The 17,443-nt window shown below is 43.7% G+C and overlaps 1 protein-coding gene across 5 annotated transcripts in view; it reads left to right on the top strand.

The window, feature by feature from the left end:
* SBNO1 (strawberry notch homolog 1) overlaps positions 1-6,667 on the top strand; it is a 53,315-nt gene extending 46,648 nt beyond the window's left edge. For all 5 annotated transcript variants that reach the window (XM_046639258.1, XM_046639256.1, XM_046639257.1 and 2 more), the window contains one exon: positions 183-6,667. In XM_046639258.1, coding sequence (XP_046495214.1) covers positions 183-325 — 143 coding nt within the window. In that variant the 3' untranslated portion in view covers positions 326-6,667. The remainder of the gene's footprint in view (positions 1-182) is intronic.
* Positions 6,668-17,443: the final 10,776 nt, after the last annotated feature.

Consider the following 17,443-nt stretch of genomic DNA (forward strand, 5'->3'; position numbering starts at 1 on the left):
GCTGAGGAATTGTGATACTCATGAAGGGGCTATTTTAGTTATTAGGTATTCATTTAGTTTTTGTGTGGAGTCTTGTTCGTTACACTTAATATTATGCCTCCTTAGAATTTGCTGTGAAGCTGTAAGATACAGTATGGTTTCTCCTGGATGCAGCCTTTATAAATTCTTGTTTCTAATTGCAGGTTTGATCATTCCTGCAAATTGTGTCTCTCCTCTTGTAAATCTCCTGTCAACTTCAGACCAGTCTCAACAGCTTGCTGTCCAACAGAAACAGCTCTGGCAGCAGCGTCACCCCCAGAGCATCGCCAACTTGAGCAACGCATAAGAACAGACAGGTTTCAACATGGATGTATCTGAAATGCTGTTGAAGCATATCATTTGCATAAAAATCAGGGACAGTTTCCAAAGAATTATAATTTTTTTCAGTTGTGCTCTCTCTAGTTAATTTTTTGGGGAATAAGGACAAACCTGGAATAGATAGCAAAACTGAAAGTCAGCGGTGCCGATGGTGGCCCACATGTCTTCCCTTTGCTTCCCCATGGTACTTCCCATCTGCTTTCACTCTGGGCGAGCAGAGGGCTCTGTGTGCGTGCGTGTGTGTCAGTCTGTTTGTTTACTTCTGAGTTTCTTAAAAGCTACAAACCACAATTGGTTTAAAAATGCTTGGAACTTCCCAAACTGGCTTTACTTTTACGTTATCCAGTGCTCAGGGTTAACGCAGTCCATCCATGCCATTGCTGTGGGAGTTATCCCCAGATGCATGTGTTTGAGTCTATAAATATAGCAAATATATATTGATTTCTTTTTCCAACTTACTAAATAATAGGTTTATTAAAGCATGAAATGAAAGTTGCGTATCCTGCATTCAGGTTCTTTTCTGGTTTTTGTTCTGACAGTGCATGTCTCTGAAAGCATGCGTAAACAAGATTAACACAGAAGTCAAGTGACAGAAACGTGTGTCGATGTACAGCATTGGTTATTGCATTTTTATAGTGTTTATACCTGGGTGTTGCTTCTAACCCTGCGAGTCCCTTTCCCCCCTACCTCCCCATTCTCCTTGCCCCAGGTTTCTTGTCAAGGTAATGAGTACATACTTTTTTTTGTGATAAAACTCTTAAAAGTTAATTTTAACATATTAATAGTATTCCTAATGTGCTGCAAAAATGGCTGTAAGCCTGCTTTTCTTAAAATTACATTTTCCTTAACTTAAAGATAGTTTTAGAAAGAAGTACAAATTGGCTTCCATCTTGCAAAGAATCTTTTTTTTTTTACCTTATTATCTTAATTTGCTTTGTCACTTATGAAAAAGGAAACCGTACTTGAGTTGTAAACTAGACAATGAGGAAACACTTGAGGCTTCTGCTGTATGTTTATTTCTTGTTGTTATTGTTGTTACCCAGTAACTTGAATATTGTTTAATGTGTTGTAAGACATTGTAGAGTTTCTCTCAAGCTGTTAAAAATGGTAATGTACAAATGTGAATAGACACTTATCTATAATATGGGTAAGTTTTGTTTTGCCTATAATAGATGTTTATAAAAACAAGTGAGGGGACAATTGATCTTTTTGTTTCCTTTTTTTTTCCTTTCCTTTTTTTTGCTTGCACAGGTTGCACTATTGAAAAATTGAGATTGTATAAACCTGGTCAAAAGCTGCAAGATAGCACAGTCTTGTAGATGTCAAATAAAAAGTTATAATGTAACCCGAAGTGGACTCTTGCTTAGGCCTCACCCCCTCAGGAGTCTGTGATGGGGATTCTGCAGAGCTCGCGTGTCGCTCAGCATTCCAGGTAGTCTGATATTTTGGCTTAAAACCTACCCCTCAAAACTGAGATGGTGTTGAGGAAGGGGTAAAAGTGATAGGACTTTTGAGCGTTACTCAAGTTGAATTGTTCTCCTTTGTTACTTTTTAAACTCTTCACAGAATTGAGTGAGATGTCTGTTAAGTGATGGAAAGCTAAGACTTTCATCCTTTTGTGTTTCTTTAACTTGAGTTTGGTTATGTCAAGTTTACCGTGAGTTTCCTTCCTTTGGATTTATCTATTCTCGATGCCTGAAAGGACACATTGAGAATAATTTCTCTTCTTTGGTGTATTTTGCCCAGTGGATGCAACTTTGATCCTCAGTCTAGTCCTTATATCTCAGGCAGTGATCCGTATGAATATCAACCAGTGTCCCTTGTTAGGGCCACTAGACCCAGCTGACAGCCAAGAACAGAATTGTCCCACCTGCAGCAAACCTTCCGAGTCAGTCCTGTTTTTAGACCGGTAGCGCAGTCAGCTTCCATGAACAGACCGAGGTGAAACAGAGCTGGGGAGGGGAAGCACAGCAAACCTGCCCCCTCCAGTGAGACAACATGGCAGGGTTGGGGAAGATAGATGCTCAGAGGCTGTTGGCCCAGTTTCCTTTTTGTGTGTGTGAGGGTATCTTTTAAAAGCAGGTTACAGTTTTTTCCGAACAGCGTCATGAGGATTCTTTAGCGCGCGGTTAGTTCACCCCCACAGTTCATGCTTGCTCTTGGGATAGCTGTCTTGACACAAAGGGGCATATGTATGTTCTGTTCTTTGTAGAACAACTTTGTTTTGCTTTTTAAAAATAAGGCCCAGAAATAAGGCCTCTGAAAACTCTTAAAGTAGGCCTCAAAAAGGCAACCAGTGTAAATGGATGGGGAGCTGAGATGCCGCATGCCCATGCCCGTCATGGTGTGGTGTGCCTGTGAGCACTGAGTCTGCTGCACTGCCCTCTCTTGGGAGGTGAACAGATGACCTTTACACTGTGCCCTTGTCCAAGCAAGTTCAGGTTGGCCAACGTAGGGAAACCCAGCATTCAAGGTCCCCCTTTATCAAAAAATCAAGTCTTAACAACAGCTAGCTTCTGTAAAACAGATCCACATATTTCAGGATCTGAATGCCACGTCTGAACCCAGGGGCCTTGTTGAACTCAACATGAGTCCATTTGGCCTCTGCAATGCCTTTTCTCCCTTTTTAGCAATATGGCTCTGAGCACAAAGGCTTGATTGTAAATCATGTTGGTGTTTTCAGAGTTTGCAGTGTCAATTGTACTGAAAACCACTTCCCAAGTCCAGAGCCATTCAAATGGTATTTTGGGGGGAATTAAATGTTCCCCTAATTTAGCAACCTCCATACCACATGGTCTCTATCTGCAGTTAAATGGGACTATCCAGATATGTATCAATGATGTGAATTCCTGAAAGTATTAACAAAGTATTTCTTTAAACACAATTTGCTCAAAAAGTAAATATCTTAAGCAGTTTTCCCTTTTTGCTGCTAAATTACAGATACACTCTTTTTTTTCTTCGCATCTATATATGTTACCAAGAATCTGCATCCAAAACAATGTAGTAGTGTGTGTGTATATATATTTATTCCTATCCCATTAATTAGCACTTCAGAAAACTTTTTGAGTTGCAACAACAAACCTTTTAGTTTTATTTTGTTTCATCTATAAAAGTTAAAGTTCTAGATTACCAAACTCCCAGGGAATATAATATTTAGAGGCACAATTTTCTGCCTGTAGCCCCTGGGCATTCATTTGCTAATCTCCATGTGATGATATTAGAACAGTGTCTAACGGGCATGACAAGAAAGGGTACCAGGACAGCATTCACAGAAATGAGAACCGTTTCCTCTACTCGTTCCACTTTCCAGTTTAGCATGAGGGAAAAAGCAATAGATTAGAAATGATTGTTGCATCTCAATTTATGAAAGTAGGGGCAGAGGAAAGGTATTTTTCCCTTGGGTCCTTTTCTTGATAAGATATTCAGAGAAAGGTTCTTATCAAAATGCTCTCATTTTAAAAATGTGCCCGAGTGGTATGTGATCATTTCCAAGAATGGTGCTATACAACAGTCGCTGTGAGGCTTGGGATCCAGTTAGTAGATGTTTGGTCAGTTCAAGCGTCCCAGTGACAAAGGCAACCACTGTGATGATGGGCATTGGTTGATTCCCCTTGCTGTGTCTGGGGTCTCCCCAGCTCACATCATCCCTTGCACACGCACTGTGTACATGTGGCTGCTCGAATTCAGTAAGCAGTCCATGTCGTGACTACAGCTGCGAACAAAAACCCTTTGTAAAAATTCCTTGTTGGATGCCAATGGTCTGTACAAATGCAGTGTCTTTTAAGGGCGTGTAAGCAAAGGAAACACATCTAGATACCTGCAACTCAAGCTAGCTAGTAATCTTCTGAGTACTTGAGGTGAAACCCAAAACCCACCTTCTAATTGTATGCTGTACTTATATATATGTACATAAATGTGTATATATAGAGATGTTGAGTTCTTTTGAATTCTGAATGTAAATATTTCTTGTAAATTGGGATCTTACCCACTTATTTTTCCCTTTTCCCTCCTCCTTTCAGTCCTATTTATTCTTTTCTTGACTCCGCATATGGGGCATCTTATAATTTTTTTTTAATGAAGAAAAGTATGAAAAACTTCTTAGTTGAATTTGTTCATATATTTTAGAATTCAGTTGTGCATCTTTACTATAGACTATAGAATTCTTATGTCTGTTTTGTGTTAATACTTTTCAACACGCCTGATTGTGTTTTGCGTTTTTATTACAGATTTTTACTCTGTGCAATGCGTTGTATTGGGGGGAATGTACTTGAGTGCAATTTCTGATACTGTCATTATATGACTAGTTCTGCTCATTTATGTTGCTCTTTGGAAGCTATAGTGAGCCTGATGTTTTCACATAAAAAAATTTCTTCCCAAGACTTCTTTAAGCTCCTCTAACTTCTTCAGTGCATTTGGGATCAAACTTAGTTCTTCAGTAAACCCGACTTGTTCCTACCCTTGCACTTTTTCAGGCCTGCACCAAAGTTCATCTGTGTGACTCTAGCTGAGAGGAAAACCTTACAGATCTGAATAGTGATTTAATGGCCTGCTGCTGCTGCAAACTTTCTGTTTCTTTGAGAAGTTGGGCCTGTACTTTTAACCTACAAATAATAGTCAGAAATTTACTTTGCAATCGGCACAGATAATCCACTTCTGCTCTCGTCTGTTCAGGATATTTATGGGGAGAGAGGCCTGGTACATGCGGGTGTCCATATTGACAGGTAACATTAGAGAATGTACTTTAAGGAGCAGTTGTCTTCCAAAAGAGAGCAACACAACTGTTGCGGGGCTTCCAGGAGCCTTCAGCTCGTGGGTTGATTCTGTGCTGAGGGTAAAACAGGCACTTAACCGCAGAAGGACTGGCCAGTAGGATCCCCGAGCTACTCTGCCACAGGGACTGGTGGATTTATCTTGACAGGATCAGACATAAACCTAGGAGCTGAGCTGGATTAAGGTCTTCTTAACAATTAGTGTTGCCCCTAGGGAAGACCCAGGGCTGGCTCAGGAAAATGGTGGTGGCCGTCACCTGGGAGGCAAATGTTGGGTTTTTCCTTACAGATTTTAAACCTTTAAGAAAATGTTTCTCATAACTTTTAGGAAAGATTGCCACGAGCATTTCTTGAGCCTTGAATTCATGTGCACGTTTCATTCATTACTATTGAACTTGGCAGACTTGTGGAAAATTTAACAGTTTGTGTTTAGGCGAGTCTTGGGAACCTAACTGGCCGTGAACTAGGGCCTGCCGGAGCCCAGCTCTGGTGTGAAGGCCTGCCCTGCCCAGCTTGCCGCCTGTGGCTCCGGGGAGCGGCTCAACTGTGCGGTTTGCAGCAGCCGCCGTCGCAGCGGCAGCAGGGTGGCAGGGCGCGTGAAGCTGAGACTGCCCCTGTAGTGCAGAGCCGAGCAGGGGATGCAGACTGGGAAAGTTGCTTCTTTTTGATACTTGCAATTCAGGCCTCCTCAGGCCGAAGGTCAGTCCATGGGCCCCTTAGGGAGAACTGCTGGCTTTTCCACCTGCCCTGCCCTAAGGGCCTTTCTTACTTTGACAGTATTTGTGGCACTGAAGAGGGTAAAGAAGCTTGAGCCTTCTTTCTGACTTCCACTTTCTGGGGCAGAGAGCTTTTTTTCTACGTAGCACATTGCAGTCTCACGCCATCCGAAAAAATCATTCTGTTCATGGTTTATACTGAATTTGCAAACTACTGATATTCTTTTTCAATAACCACTTGTGTCTACCATCAACCATGAGAGGTGGGAAGAGGTACGCTGTATCTCTGCAATAAAACCCTGGCCAGGCTCTACCTCCGCTGAGCAAAGGGTACTTTTATACGCAGGCCTAGATCTTTCCTTGCCTCGCCTGCCATGGTGCATCTTGAGACAACATGCGATGGAATCCAAAGACAATTTGAAACAAAGGTGGATGTAACTCTTTTGGTTGTTTTTATTTCATTCTGTTTTTTTAAATCTCCCTTTTTATATTGCTATTCCGTTTCGAATGTCCGTCAGTGTATGAAGGGTACACACTGTTCTGGTGATACTGCACTGCTTCCTTCAGCCTTCCACGGGAATGCAGTACTAAGTGTCCAGAAACAATTGTTAAGACCGTTTTGATGTGTAACTTTAAAAATTGGGTCTCATGCAATAAAAATGTATTGGCTGCATTTAGTGAGGTTTACCCTTGCAAGTGAAAAACGATTAACCATGAAGCGTAACAAATTCTGTATTTAGTTTTTTGTTGTTACTGTGGTTTTTGTTTTTGTTTTTGTTTTCTTTTTTTGTAAGATTCTTAAATAAATTAAACTGGCTGATACGCTCCTTCTCTCTTCGTGCTTTCTTGGTCTGGGTTCCGAGCAGCTGCTGGAGCTGTGTCAGTGCTGCCACGCTCCCCTGGAGAGCTGCTTTCCATCTGGGAGCTTGGACTTCTGTCCTCTCGGCACTGTTATTTAACGTGAGTGATAGAAGGCTGCTCGCCTGTTGATCTCGTGGATAAAATGGAAGCCAGCGCTCATCAGAGCAGGAAGTATACACGCTGTCTGATGGTCAGACAGTACCACAGGCCTGGGCGAGGTCCTGCCACCTACCACTGTCCCCGAAACTCAGGTCATGGGGTGTCTTCCCTGAAAGATACCACAAAACAGGAGGGTAGCCGCGAGCATTGTGTTGGAGGACTTGGGGATACAAGGCTCCCGATTTAAAATCCATTCCCGGTGTTGAGCAGCCACCCAGTCTGTGCGTCCAAGATTCGAGCTCTGCTTATGAAGAAACAAAACAGAAACTAGTGACCACCCTCAGGGGGTATGGAGCACTTAGTGTGTGCCCTTCCTGTGGAGTGCTTGCTTTGTTTGTCTCCACAGTCCTCAATCCTCCCATAGTATTTTTTTCTTCTGCTTTTTCTCTCCCAATCCCCCCAGTGTATAGTTGCATATTTTAGTTGTAGGTCCTTCTAGTTGTGGCATGTGGGACGCCACCTCAGCATGGCCTGATGAGCAGTGCCATGTCTGCTCCCAGGATCCAAACCAGCGAAACCCTGGGCCGCCAAAGCAGTGTGTGCGAACTTAACCACTCGGCCATGGGGCTGGCCCCAGTCCTCCTGTAGTTTTCAGATGAAGTTACTTTGCTCATAAGCTATGAAGGCCTTTTAGTTTCTAACTTTTGTGGAATTGGTGCTTGTGTTAATATTCATTTGTTCAGTTAGTGTTCAGCAAGCAGCCGCTACGTGACTAGCATTGGGCCACATGCCGTCCCCAGCAGGTGATTCCTCGTGGGTAGTTAGTCTAATATTGGAGACAGTAAACAAGTGAGAGGTAAGATTCTGGTGGTCCTGGGAGTTAGGAAGAAAACAGGAATGCTACGAGCACCTGAGGGTGGGGCCATTGGCGTGTTGACTCAGGTGACTGAGCAATGCGCTGGCACCAGATTGCCTCGAGGGAGCTGGAGTGGGTGGAGAGAAGGGAGTGCGGCTATTTTATGCCAGTACTGAGCTCTGGGGCTCATTGATAGAGAAATAATGATTGGCCGAGAACTCCAGCCAGCTCCTTGCACTGGACCTGGGAAGCCAGAGAATTTCGGAAAGAACAGGCGAAAAGACACCACAGAAAGGAGAACAGTTTGGCACGCGAGAGAATAGCAACTAGATTCTTTGCCCCGTGTGTGTGGTTAAAGAAATCCTCCCTGCCCCTGACAGGCGCGAGCACCCTCACTCAGTCCACAGATGAAGGGGTGGGGGCCTGGCCAGCCCGGGCGGTCTGGGCCGGGAGGTCGTGCTGCTGCCCTCCAGACCTGGAGAAAGGCCGTGGGTGGGAGGGAGGATGGGGTACATGGATGGGTGTTTTTAAACGTTTGGAGTATAGCTTGTTTGGGTCTTCTCTCTGTGGGGTTTGAAATGCTTGAGAGACTCATTCAATTTGTAGATTGAAATGCTTAAGGGAATCTAATCAAATTTGTAAATGGTGTTCATGTTTAGGGGAACTTAATTTGTTAAATACACGAGATAATTGAGCATTAACTGAAGAACAAGTGAAAGGGAGTGTTTTACATTTTAACTTAAATTTTACTCAAATATTTGTAAGTTGAGCTTGAAGCCTGAGAGGAAACTTGTTTTTCAGTGTATAACCTTAATAAATTGAATATGAATTTGAGTCAGCAATAAGAGACCAGACTTCATATGGAGCCTCCACCATCCGCACCGTTTTTCTGTTACAGTTCCAGTTTGCTTTGACCTTGTTCCCTTCAGCCTCTTATCTGTGCTCGAGTCTGTGTTCAGCCTCACCATGTGAGCCCCTGGGCCTGGGCACTACTGACATTCAGGCCAGGCCATTCTTTTGGAGGTGCTGTCCTGTGCGTTGTAGGCTGTTGAGTAGCATCCCTGGCCTCTATCCACTAGAGGCCAGTAGTACCCACTGCACCTCCCACCCCCAGTTACGACAACCCAAAATGTCTCCAGACATTGCCAAATGTCCTGTGAGGGGCAGAATTGCCCCTGGTTGAGAACCACTGCCCTAGACGAAATAGTCATAAAGAGGCAAAAAGCTAGTGTCTGTGATCTGTGTGCGTGTGTGCCTGCGCGATCTGTGTGTTTTACAGAGGACAAGGCCCATGTCAAGGGGGTACCACCCCTGATATATAGAAAATATAAAAGTTAGGTGGCTGGGGGTTTGGAGTGTGTACAATACAATTTCCATAAGTATGAATATTTATCAGCTAGTCATTTGAGAGCATGATGTAAAGAAGCCATCTGTGAAGGCCTTTATGGAGAGAAAAGAGGCTAAAAGAAATGTGCAAAATGCTTATTTTTAGAGTCCAGTTCTCAGCAAGTTGGCTTCGTCCTCTGAAAGCTGCCCGATCGGGGCGTGAAGTGCATCACTGGGTTAGGAGAGGCAGGTGTCACGCTAAATGTTGCAAATCGTCGTCACTGGGTTAAGAATTACCAATAAGTGTCCGCAAAGGTGAGATGGCTAGGGGGATGCTAAATTAGTCTGAAATACTTAATTTTTACGTTTTCGATTGGTTGTTTGCTTGAATAAGTAACACCCGCACATGACAGAAGTCAACAGGCAGAGGAGAACATACAGTGAACATTGTTTTCTCTCTGCTCCTACCGCTTGGCCCCATTCCTCCTCCTAAGGCTGTCATTCTTGCCAGTTTCTTCAGGATCCTTTCTTGGGGAGCTTTAGAGGGTAAGTTTTTGAGCATCACAAAAATGCTCTAGCTTCTGTTGTTTACCTTTGTTCCAGGCACGATTCATTTTCACAAAGATCAATCTGCGAGCCCTTGAATTACTGAGGAAATCCAAACTAGAATAAATTATTAATTGTAGGAAATTGGGAAATTCAACAACATGAACCTTCAGTAGAAAGTTGTGTTTTATGTAGATGCCCACTGATTAGAGCAATAGGAGGCCCCTACAACTCTTCCTTTCATCTCTAGTCCTGGATAAGATAAATGACACAATGCTCTCAGTTCTTGCATTAATAGTGGGTTTCTGTTTAGTTTTCTGTCCCCACAGTTTAGGTTTTTGCATGTGTGTGTTTCTTGTTCAAAAGTATTGATATGAAAAGAGGGTCACGATGTCCTGAGAAGCTAGCATGTCCTATTTTTATTGTTCTAGCCATAGGGGATCAGGCTTAAGAAACAAACTTTTGTGATCTAAAACAGGGACTGGCAAACTAGTCCCCAGGTCAAATCCAGTCCACTACCTGTTTGTGAATGACCCTGCAAGCTAAGTTACTTTCTTAAATGGTTGAAAAAAAGAAGAAAATTGTGTATCATGTGAAAATTACATGAAATTCAAATTTGTGTTCATATATAAAGTTTTACTGGAACCCGGTCATGCCCATCCTTTTATGTATTGTCTAAGGCCGCTTTAGCGCCATAATGGCAGAGCTGTGTGGTTTGAGACTATATTGCCTGCAAAGCCTACAGTATTCACTCTTTGACCATTACAGGAAAAGCTTGCTGACTCCTAGTCTAAAAAACAGAGTCATGGCAGAAACATAACTGAAAATTAATAAATTTGGGAGTAGACCTCTGATCAAAACCCAACTTGCTAGAAAGTATGGTTTTACTGTCCTGAGGACATAGACCAATTTGGAGTCAGCAACTGTGACAGGCTAATCATGACACTTCACCCACAGCTTGTCTGGCTGTCAAACTGTTGGGTCGGGCCACCTACTTAACTAGTTTCTTGGATCAGTGGTCTGTAAACACTTTTGGTCACATATTCCAATTAAAAAAAACAACACACATTTCTGAGCATACCTCCACTACTGTTTGCTAAGTTATCTGTGAGTTATACATGTGCTACTGTGCTAATATGTAGACGGTAAACCCCACATAAACAGAAGTTCTAATATTCTCTCTTCTGAGTCGCCCTTCTTACCACCCAGACAGGTGCACCCCACTTTAGGGCTGTTGTCTGGTGATGGAAACAGCTCCAAATGTCTCAAAGGCCTTTCCGGGCTGATGCTTTTCACTAGAGAAAATGGCATGTGTGTTGTCCGTCTGCCTTCTTAGAAGGATGTTAGGATTTCGAGACTTCTTAGAGCTGCACCCCATCAAACCTCCCTAATCTTATGGAAGAAACTACGGCCCAGGGAGTTGAAACAACTTATTTGTGGCCTGCGGAGAGGTTTATGGTGGATCCACAGCTCGAACTGGCCTCCTGATTTTCTTCCATGCCAGGCTCTTTCCCTGGGCTCCCCCTTCTCTCTCCTTCATTCATCTGTGCTTCCTGGCAAGCCGCTCTGTGAAATGCCCACTGAACTAATAAGGAGCCACTCTGGATCGTTCTGAAACCACTCATTAAAAGGTGCCTCTTTGAGTGAACTGCATACAGATGCTTGTTAGTGCAGCCACTACGAAGATTTCTTTCCCCTCTTAGGGGGTTTTAACTCTTAGACAAGGAAGAGCACAAAGGGAAAAAAATCCCAATTGTTTTTGAAGCCTGTTGTAGTGGGTTGAATGGTGGCCCCAAAAAGATATGTCCGCCTAGAATCTGTAAATGTGACCTTTTTTAAAAAAAAGGTCTTTCCAGGGTCCAGCCCCGTGGCCTAGTGGTTAAGTTCGGTGCGCTCTGCTTCAGCAGGCCCAAGTTTGGTTCCTGGGCACAGACCTACACCACCCATTGGCAGCCATGCTGTGGCAGGCGACCCACATACAAAATAGAGGAAGATTGGCACAGATGTTAGCTCAGGGCACATCTTCCTCAGCAAGAAAATAAATAAATAAAGGTCTTTGCAGATGTTATTAATTGAAGGTCTTGAAATGAGATTTTAAGGTCTTAAAGTGAGATCATTCTGGATTTGAGTGGGTCTTAAATCCACTGACAAGTGTTCTTAGAAGAGAAGACACATAGAGAAGAAGGCCACCTGAAGGCAGGATTGGAGTGATGCTGCCACAAGCCAAGGAACACCTGGAGTGAGCGGGAGCTGAAGAGGCACAGGATTCTTCCCTAGGGCCTCTGGAGGGCGCATGGCTCAGACTTCTGGCCTCCAGAACTGAGAATCAATTTCTGTTGTTGTAAGCCCCCAAGTTAGCGGTAACTTGTTATCGCAGCCCCAGGAAACTAACCCATCTGTTATGGAAAGTGAGTTGTGAGCAGGAAGAAGGGTGAGAGCTGGAGTCCTCCAGCAGAGGAGAACTGATCACATTTGGTCTCATTGCTAGGAGCACACTGAGACCCTTGTGGAATGTTCTATGTGGCTGACCAGAACATTCAAGGGTGTAGTTCTTTCCGTCGAGAAGCTCAGACTCATGCAGGAGACAGAGCAGATTAAGTGCAATAGCAGGCGTTAACAGAGGAGCAGCCAGCCAGGGAAGACTTTTCAGAGGTGGGGATAGTTGAGCTGGGCTTTGATGGATGAACAGGAGTTTGCCAAGTGGAGCACAAGGGCAAGTTGGTGTAATGAAAGCGATGATGTGGGAATGGACAAGTACCAGGGTCATAAGCCCAGTCTGGTCCGAAGAAGAACTAGTGGGAGGCGAGGGTTAAGGTAATGGTTCCAGTGTGGTGGGGTAAGAGGGAATAGCTAAATGTGGCTGCCATTCCTGGAACAATAAGCTTCATGACAACATGGAGATTGTCTTCTCCTGCCCCTAGAATAGTGCCTGAAATTTGGTGGACTCTCTATAAATATTTGTTGAATAAAGGGGAAAAAACTGGGGCCGCCCTGGTGGCACAGCGGTTAAGTTCGCATGTTCCACTTTGGAGGCCTGGGGTCCGCTGGTTCGGATCCCGGGTGTGGACATGGCACTGCTTGGCAAGCCATGCTGTGACAGGTGTCCCACATGTAAAGTGGAGGAAGATGGGCACGGATCTTAGCTCAGGAGGGCCGGTCTTCCTCAGCAAAAAAGAGGAGAATTGGCAGCAGATGTTAGCTCAGGGCTAATCTTCCTCAAAAAAAAAAAAAAAAAAAGGAGGGGGGACCCACATGATCTGAATAGATGCAGAAAAAGCATTTGACAAAACCCAACTCTCTTTTCATGATAAAACACTCAACAAACTGGAATAGAAGGGAACTTCCTCAACTTGATAAACGGCCTCTATGAAATGCCCACAGTTCACATCAGATGTAGCAGTGAAAACCTAAACACTTGCCCGCTACGATCAGGAACAAGACAAGTATGTCTGCTCCCACCACTTCTATCCAACATTGTCCTATAGTTCTGTCCTTGAGGTTCTAGTCATGGCAGTTAGGTGAGAAAGAGGAACAAAAGACATCCCATTTGGGAAGAAAGAAGTCAAACTCTATTTGGAGATGATATGATCTTAGACACAGAAAGCCCTAAAGAATCTACACACAGACACAAAAAAAGTATTAGAGCTAATAAGAGTTCAGGAAAGTTGTAGGATACAAGACAATATGCAAAATTCAGTTGTATTTCTTTTTATTTTATTTTATTTTTTAAAGATTGGCACCTGAGCTAGCAACTGTTGCCAATCTTCTTTTTTTTTTTTTCTGCTTTATCTTCCCAAACCCCCCGTACATAGTTGTATGTCTTAGTTGCAGGTCCTTCTAGTTGTGGGATGTGGGACGCCGCCTCAACATGGCCTGATGAGCAGTGCCATGTCCGCGCCCAGGATCCGAACCAGCGAAACCCTGGGCCACCGCAGCAGAGCGCGCGAACTTAACCACTCAGCCACGGGGCCGGCCCCCTCAGTTGTATTTCTATACACTAACAATGATCAATCCAAAAATTAAGAAAACAGTTCCACGAAAAATAATGAAATACTTAGGAATAAATTTAACCCAAGAAGTACAAGACTTGCACACTGAAAACTATAAAACACTGTTGAAATTAAACCAATAAGACCTACATAAATGGAAAGACGTCCTGCGTTCATGGACTGAAAGCATTGCAGTTAAGATGGACTACACCCTGCGCTAATGCACAGATTGAGTACAGGCCCTTTCAAAATTCCAATTGCATTTTTTTTTTTTTTTTTGCAAAAATGGGCAAGCTGATCTCAAAACTCAGAGAGTGATGCAAGGGACCCAGAATAACCAAAACAATCTCGAAAAAGAAAAACAAGTTGGAGCACTCACACTTTCTGAGTTCAAAGCTCACTATAAAGCCACAGTAATTGAAGCAGTGTGGTATGCCTGAAGGACAGAGAGAACAGTGGAACAGAATTGAGAGCCGGGAATAAACCCTCATATTCACCATCAATTGATTTTCTTTTTTTTTTTTTGAGGAAGATTAGCCCTGAGCTAACTACTGCCAACCCTCCTCTTTTTGCTGAGGAAGACTGGCCCTGAGCTAACATCCATGCCCGTCTTCCTCTACTTTATACGTGGGACACCTACCACAGCATGGCTTTTGCCAAGTGGTGCCATGTCCGCACTTGGGATCCAAACTGGTGAACCTTGGGCCACTGAGAAGCAGAACATGTGAATTTAACCACTGCACCACCGGGCCGGCCCACCTCATCAATTGATTTTCAACAAGGTGTTGAGATGGTTCAATGGGGAAACAATAGTGTTTTCAATGAATGGCGCTGGGACAACTGGATATCCACATGCAAAGTATGAATTTGGACCCACCTCACATCATACACAAAAATTAACTAAACATGGATCAAAGATCAAAATGTAAGAACAAAAACTATAAAAACTGTTCAAAGGAAAAACAGGTAAAAATCATTGTGATCTTGGATTAGATATGATACCAAGAGCACAAGCAAACAAAAGAAAAAATAGATTAATTGGACTTCATCAAAATTAAAAGCTTTTGGGGCCAGCCCAGTGGCGCAGTGGTTGGGTTCATGCACTCTGCTTTGGCGGCCCAGGGTACGTGTGTTCAGGTCCTGGGCGCGGACCTATACACTGCTTATCAAGCCATGCCGTGGTGGCGTCCCAGATCACAAAGTCAAGGAGGATTGGCACAGATGTTAGCTCAGGGACAATCTTCCTCAAGCAAGAAAAGGAAGATTAGCAACAGATGTTAGCTCAGGGCTGATCTTCCTCACCAGAAAAAAAGAAAGAAAGAAGGAACGAAAATGAGGAGACAATTCACAGACTAGGAGAAAATATTTGCAAATTGTATATCTGAGGATGGGCTAGTATCCAGAATAAAGAAGTCTTACAACTTAACATAAAAAGGAAACAATTAAAAATGGGTAAAGAATTGTAATAGACATTTCTCCAAAAAAAGATATACAAATGGCCAGTAAGCACATGAAAAGATGCTCAGTATCATTAAGGAAATGCAAATCACAACCAGTTCACACCCACTAGGATGCCTAAAACAAAAAAGCCAGATAATAAAAGTGTTGGTGAGAATATGAAGCACTTGGAACTCATCCCTTGTTGGCGGGAATGGAACATGGTGCAGCCACTAAGGAAAGTAATTTGGCAGTTCCTCAAAAAGTTACACAGAGTTACCATATGATCCAGCAATTCCCCTCCTGGGTATATACCTCAAAGAACTGAAAACATGTTCACACAAGATCTTGTACACAAATGTTCACAGCAGCTGTATTCATAATAACCAAAAAGTGGAAACAACCCAAATGTCCATCAACTGATGGATGGATAAACAAAATGTGGCTTATCCATACAATAGAATATTATTCAGTCATAAAAAGGAACAAACTACTGAAAGATGCTACAACACGGATGCACCTTGAAAACATGATGCTAAGTGAAAGAAGCCAGACACAAAAGGTCACATACTGTAGGATTCCATTTATAGGAAATGTCCAGAATATGCACATACATAGACACAGAAAGTAGATTAGCAGTTGCCTAAAGCTACAGGGAGTGGGGAATGAGGAATGACTGCTGTGGGCTATGGAGTTTCTTTTGGGCGTGATGGAAATATTCTAGATTTAGATAGCGGCGATGGTTGCACAACTCTGTGAATATACTAAACACCACTGAACTGTATACTTTAAAAGGGTGAATTTCATACTAAATGAATACTATCTCAATTAAAAACAAAAGGAACAAATATTTTTCAAAGATGATCAGGACTTAAAGTGAGGGGGGTGGGCAATGCGGTAAAAAATACAATATCAAAAGAGAATAGCCCAGAAAATGTCTAGAGGGGATCAGGGCAGGCTACCGAGATCTGGATTCTTGTCCCAAGGAAATAGAGGCCGAGTCAAACAGCTAACAGGTGGTGAAGCCAGAGTTAGTACCCAGGTGTGTCTGTCTTACCAGCCCTGTGCTTGTAGCCTGCAGCCCTGCACAGTCCGATAGGAAAACTGCCAGCTATTGCAGCTATTGAGCGCTTCACGTGTGGCTGGGCTGAATCAAGACGAGCTGTGAGTGTAAAATACAGGCTGGGTTTGGAAGTGTTAGTACCATAAAAAGAACGTAAAGTATCTTAATAATTTCTTTATATTCATTACATATTGAAATCATACTGTTCTGGATCTATTGTGTTAAATAAATTATTAATTTCACCAGTTTCTTTTTACTTTAGAAAACATCACTTCTAAAAAACTTTAGGTATGTGGCTCCCAATATGTTTCTATTGGACGCTGCTGCTCTAGAGCCCTGGATCCCCGGGGGCAGGGTAGGAGGGGGTTACATTGATTTATTCATGAAATAAAACTTCACTGAGCATCCCTGGCTGAACTAGCCTAAAGCTGATCACCAGGGGTGCTGGTTAAGCTGGGGAGGGGGTGTCACCTGCCCCTTCCATCCTCCAGGGAAGGAGGAAAGGCACGGGTGGTTCCCTTCCCTCTTGGGCGGGCAGGTTGACGCCTTCCTCACTAGATCCAGATGTGTCTGAATGTCTGTGACTAATTTAAAAATCTGCAAAGCATGGCGATTAAAAACGGCAGAAAAGGGTGGGCATCTTGTGTATTTTGACGAGCTTTACTATTTAAGCAGAACTCCAAGAAGCAGGACCTTCAAAAGCTTAGTCATCTATTCCAAAATACGTTTGACGATTGCACTTCAGACAGATCTGAGGATGGGCTGGGGTGGGGTCGAAGGAGGGTTAAAAATTGTAAGGTCAACTCCAGGAGAGTAGAAACTTCGCCAAGTTCATTCTTGTACCCTTGCACCCGGAACCGTGCCGGCACACAGTAGGCGCTTCTTAAATATTTGACTGAGTTAAGGTGCAAAACTACGTGGATGCGAGGGTGAATTTTTGCAGGGGACGAGGCCCCTGGCTTTTGTCAGCGTCAAAGGAGCCTGGGCCCCCAAAGGGTTAAAACCCACTTAATTCGGACAGGGACATGAAATTTATTTGAAATCAATGTCAAGAATTGGTTGCTCTTCTTCTGGGGAGTCGCCAGACCTCGGCGTCTGGAATGATCTATGTGCTTAAAAATACCAGTCGCCACCATTTTCTCCAGGTAATTTTCCATCCCTGCCCCCACAATCAAGGGGAGAAAAAAGTAATTCTACAATCCTACCTAGCTATTAAAAAAAAAGAACAATTAAGCGGTCAAATAGCAAATCCCCAGGCGCTGCAAGCGAGGAAGAAGAAAGGGACCCTCGCGGGCCTCGGGCGCCGCCGGGACCCCAGCCCCCCAAAGTTTGCCAAGTTGCGGGCGCCGAGCGCGCCCGGAGGCGCGGGGCGCGGCCGCGGGCGGAGCCAACCCCTGACGCCGGGCCGCCGCGCGCCGGGCCGC

Source organism: Equus quagga, chromosome 15 (genome assembly GCF_021613505.1).
Source record: "Equus quagga isolate Etosha38 chromosome 15, UCLA_HA_Equagga_1.0, whole genome shotgun sequence".
NCBI lineage: Eukaryota > Metazoa > Chordata > Mammalia > Perissodactyla > Equidae > Equus > Equus quagga.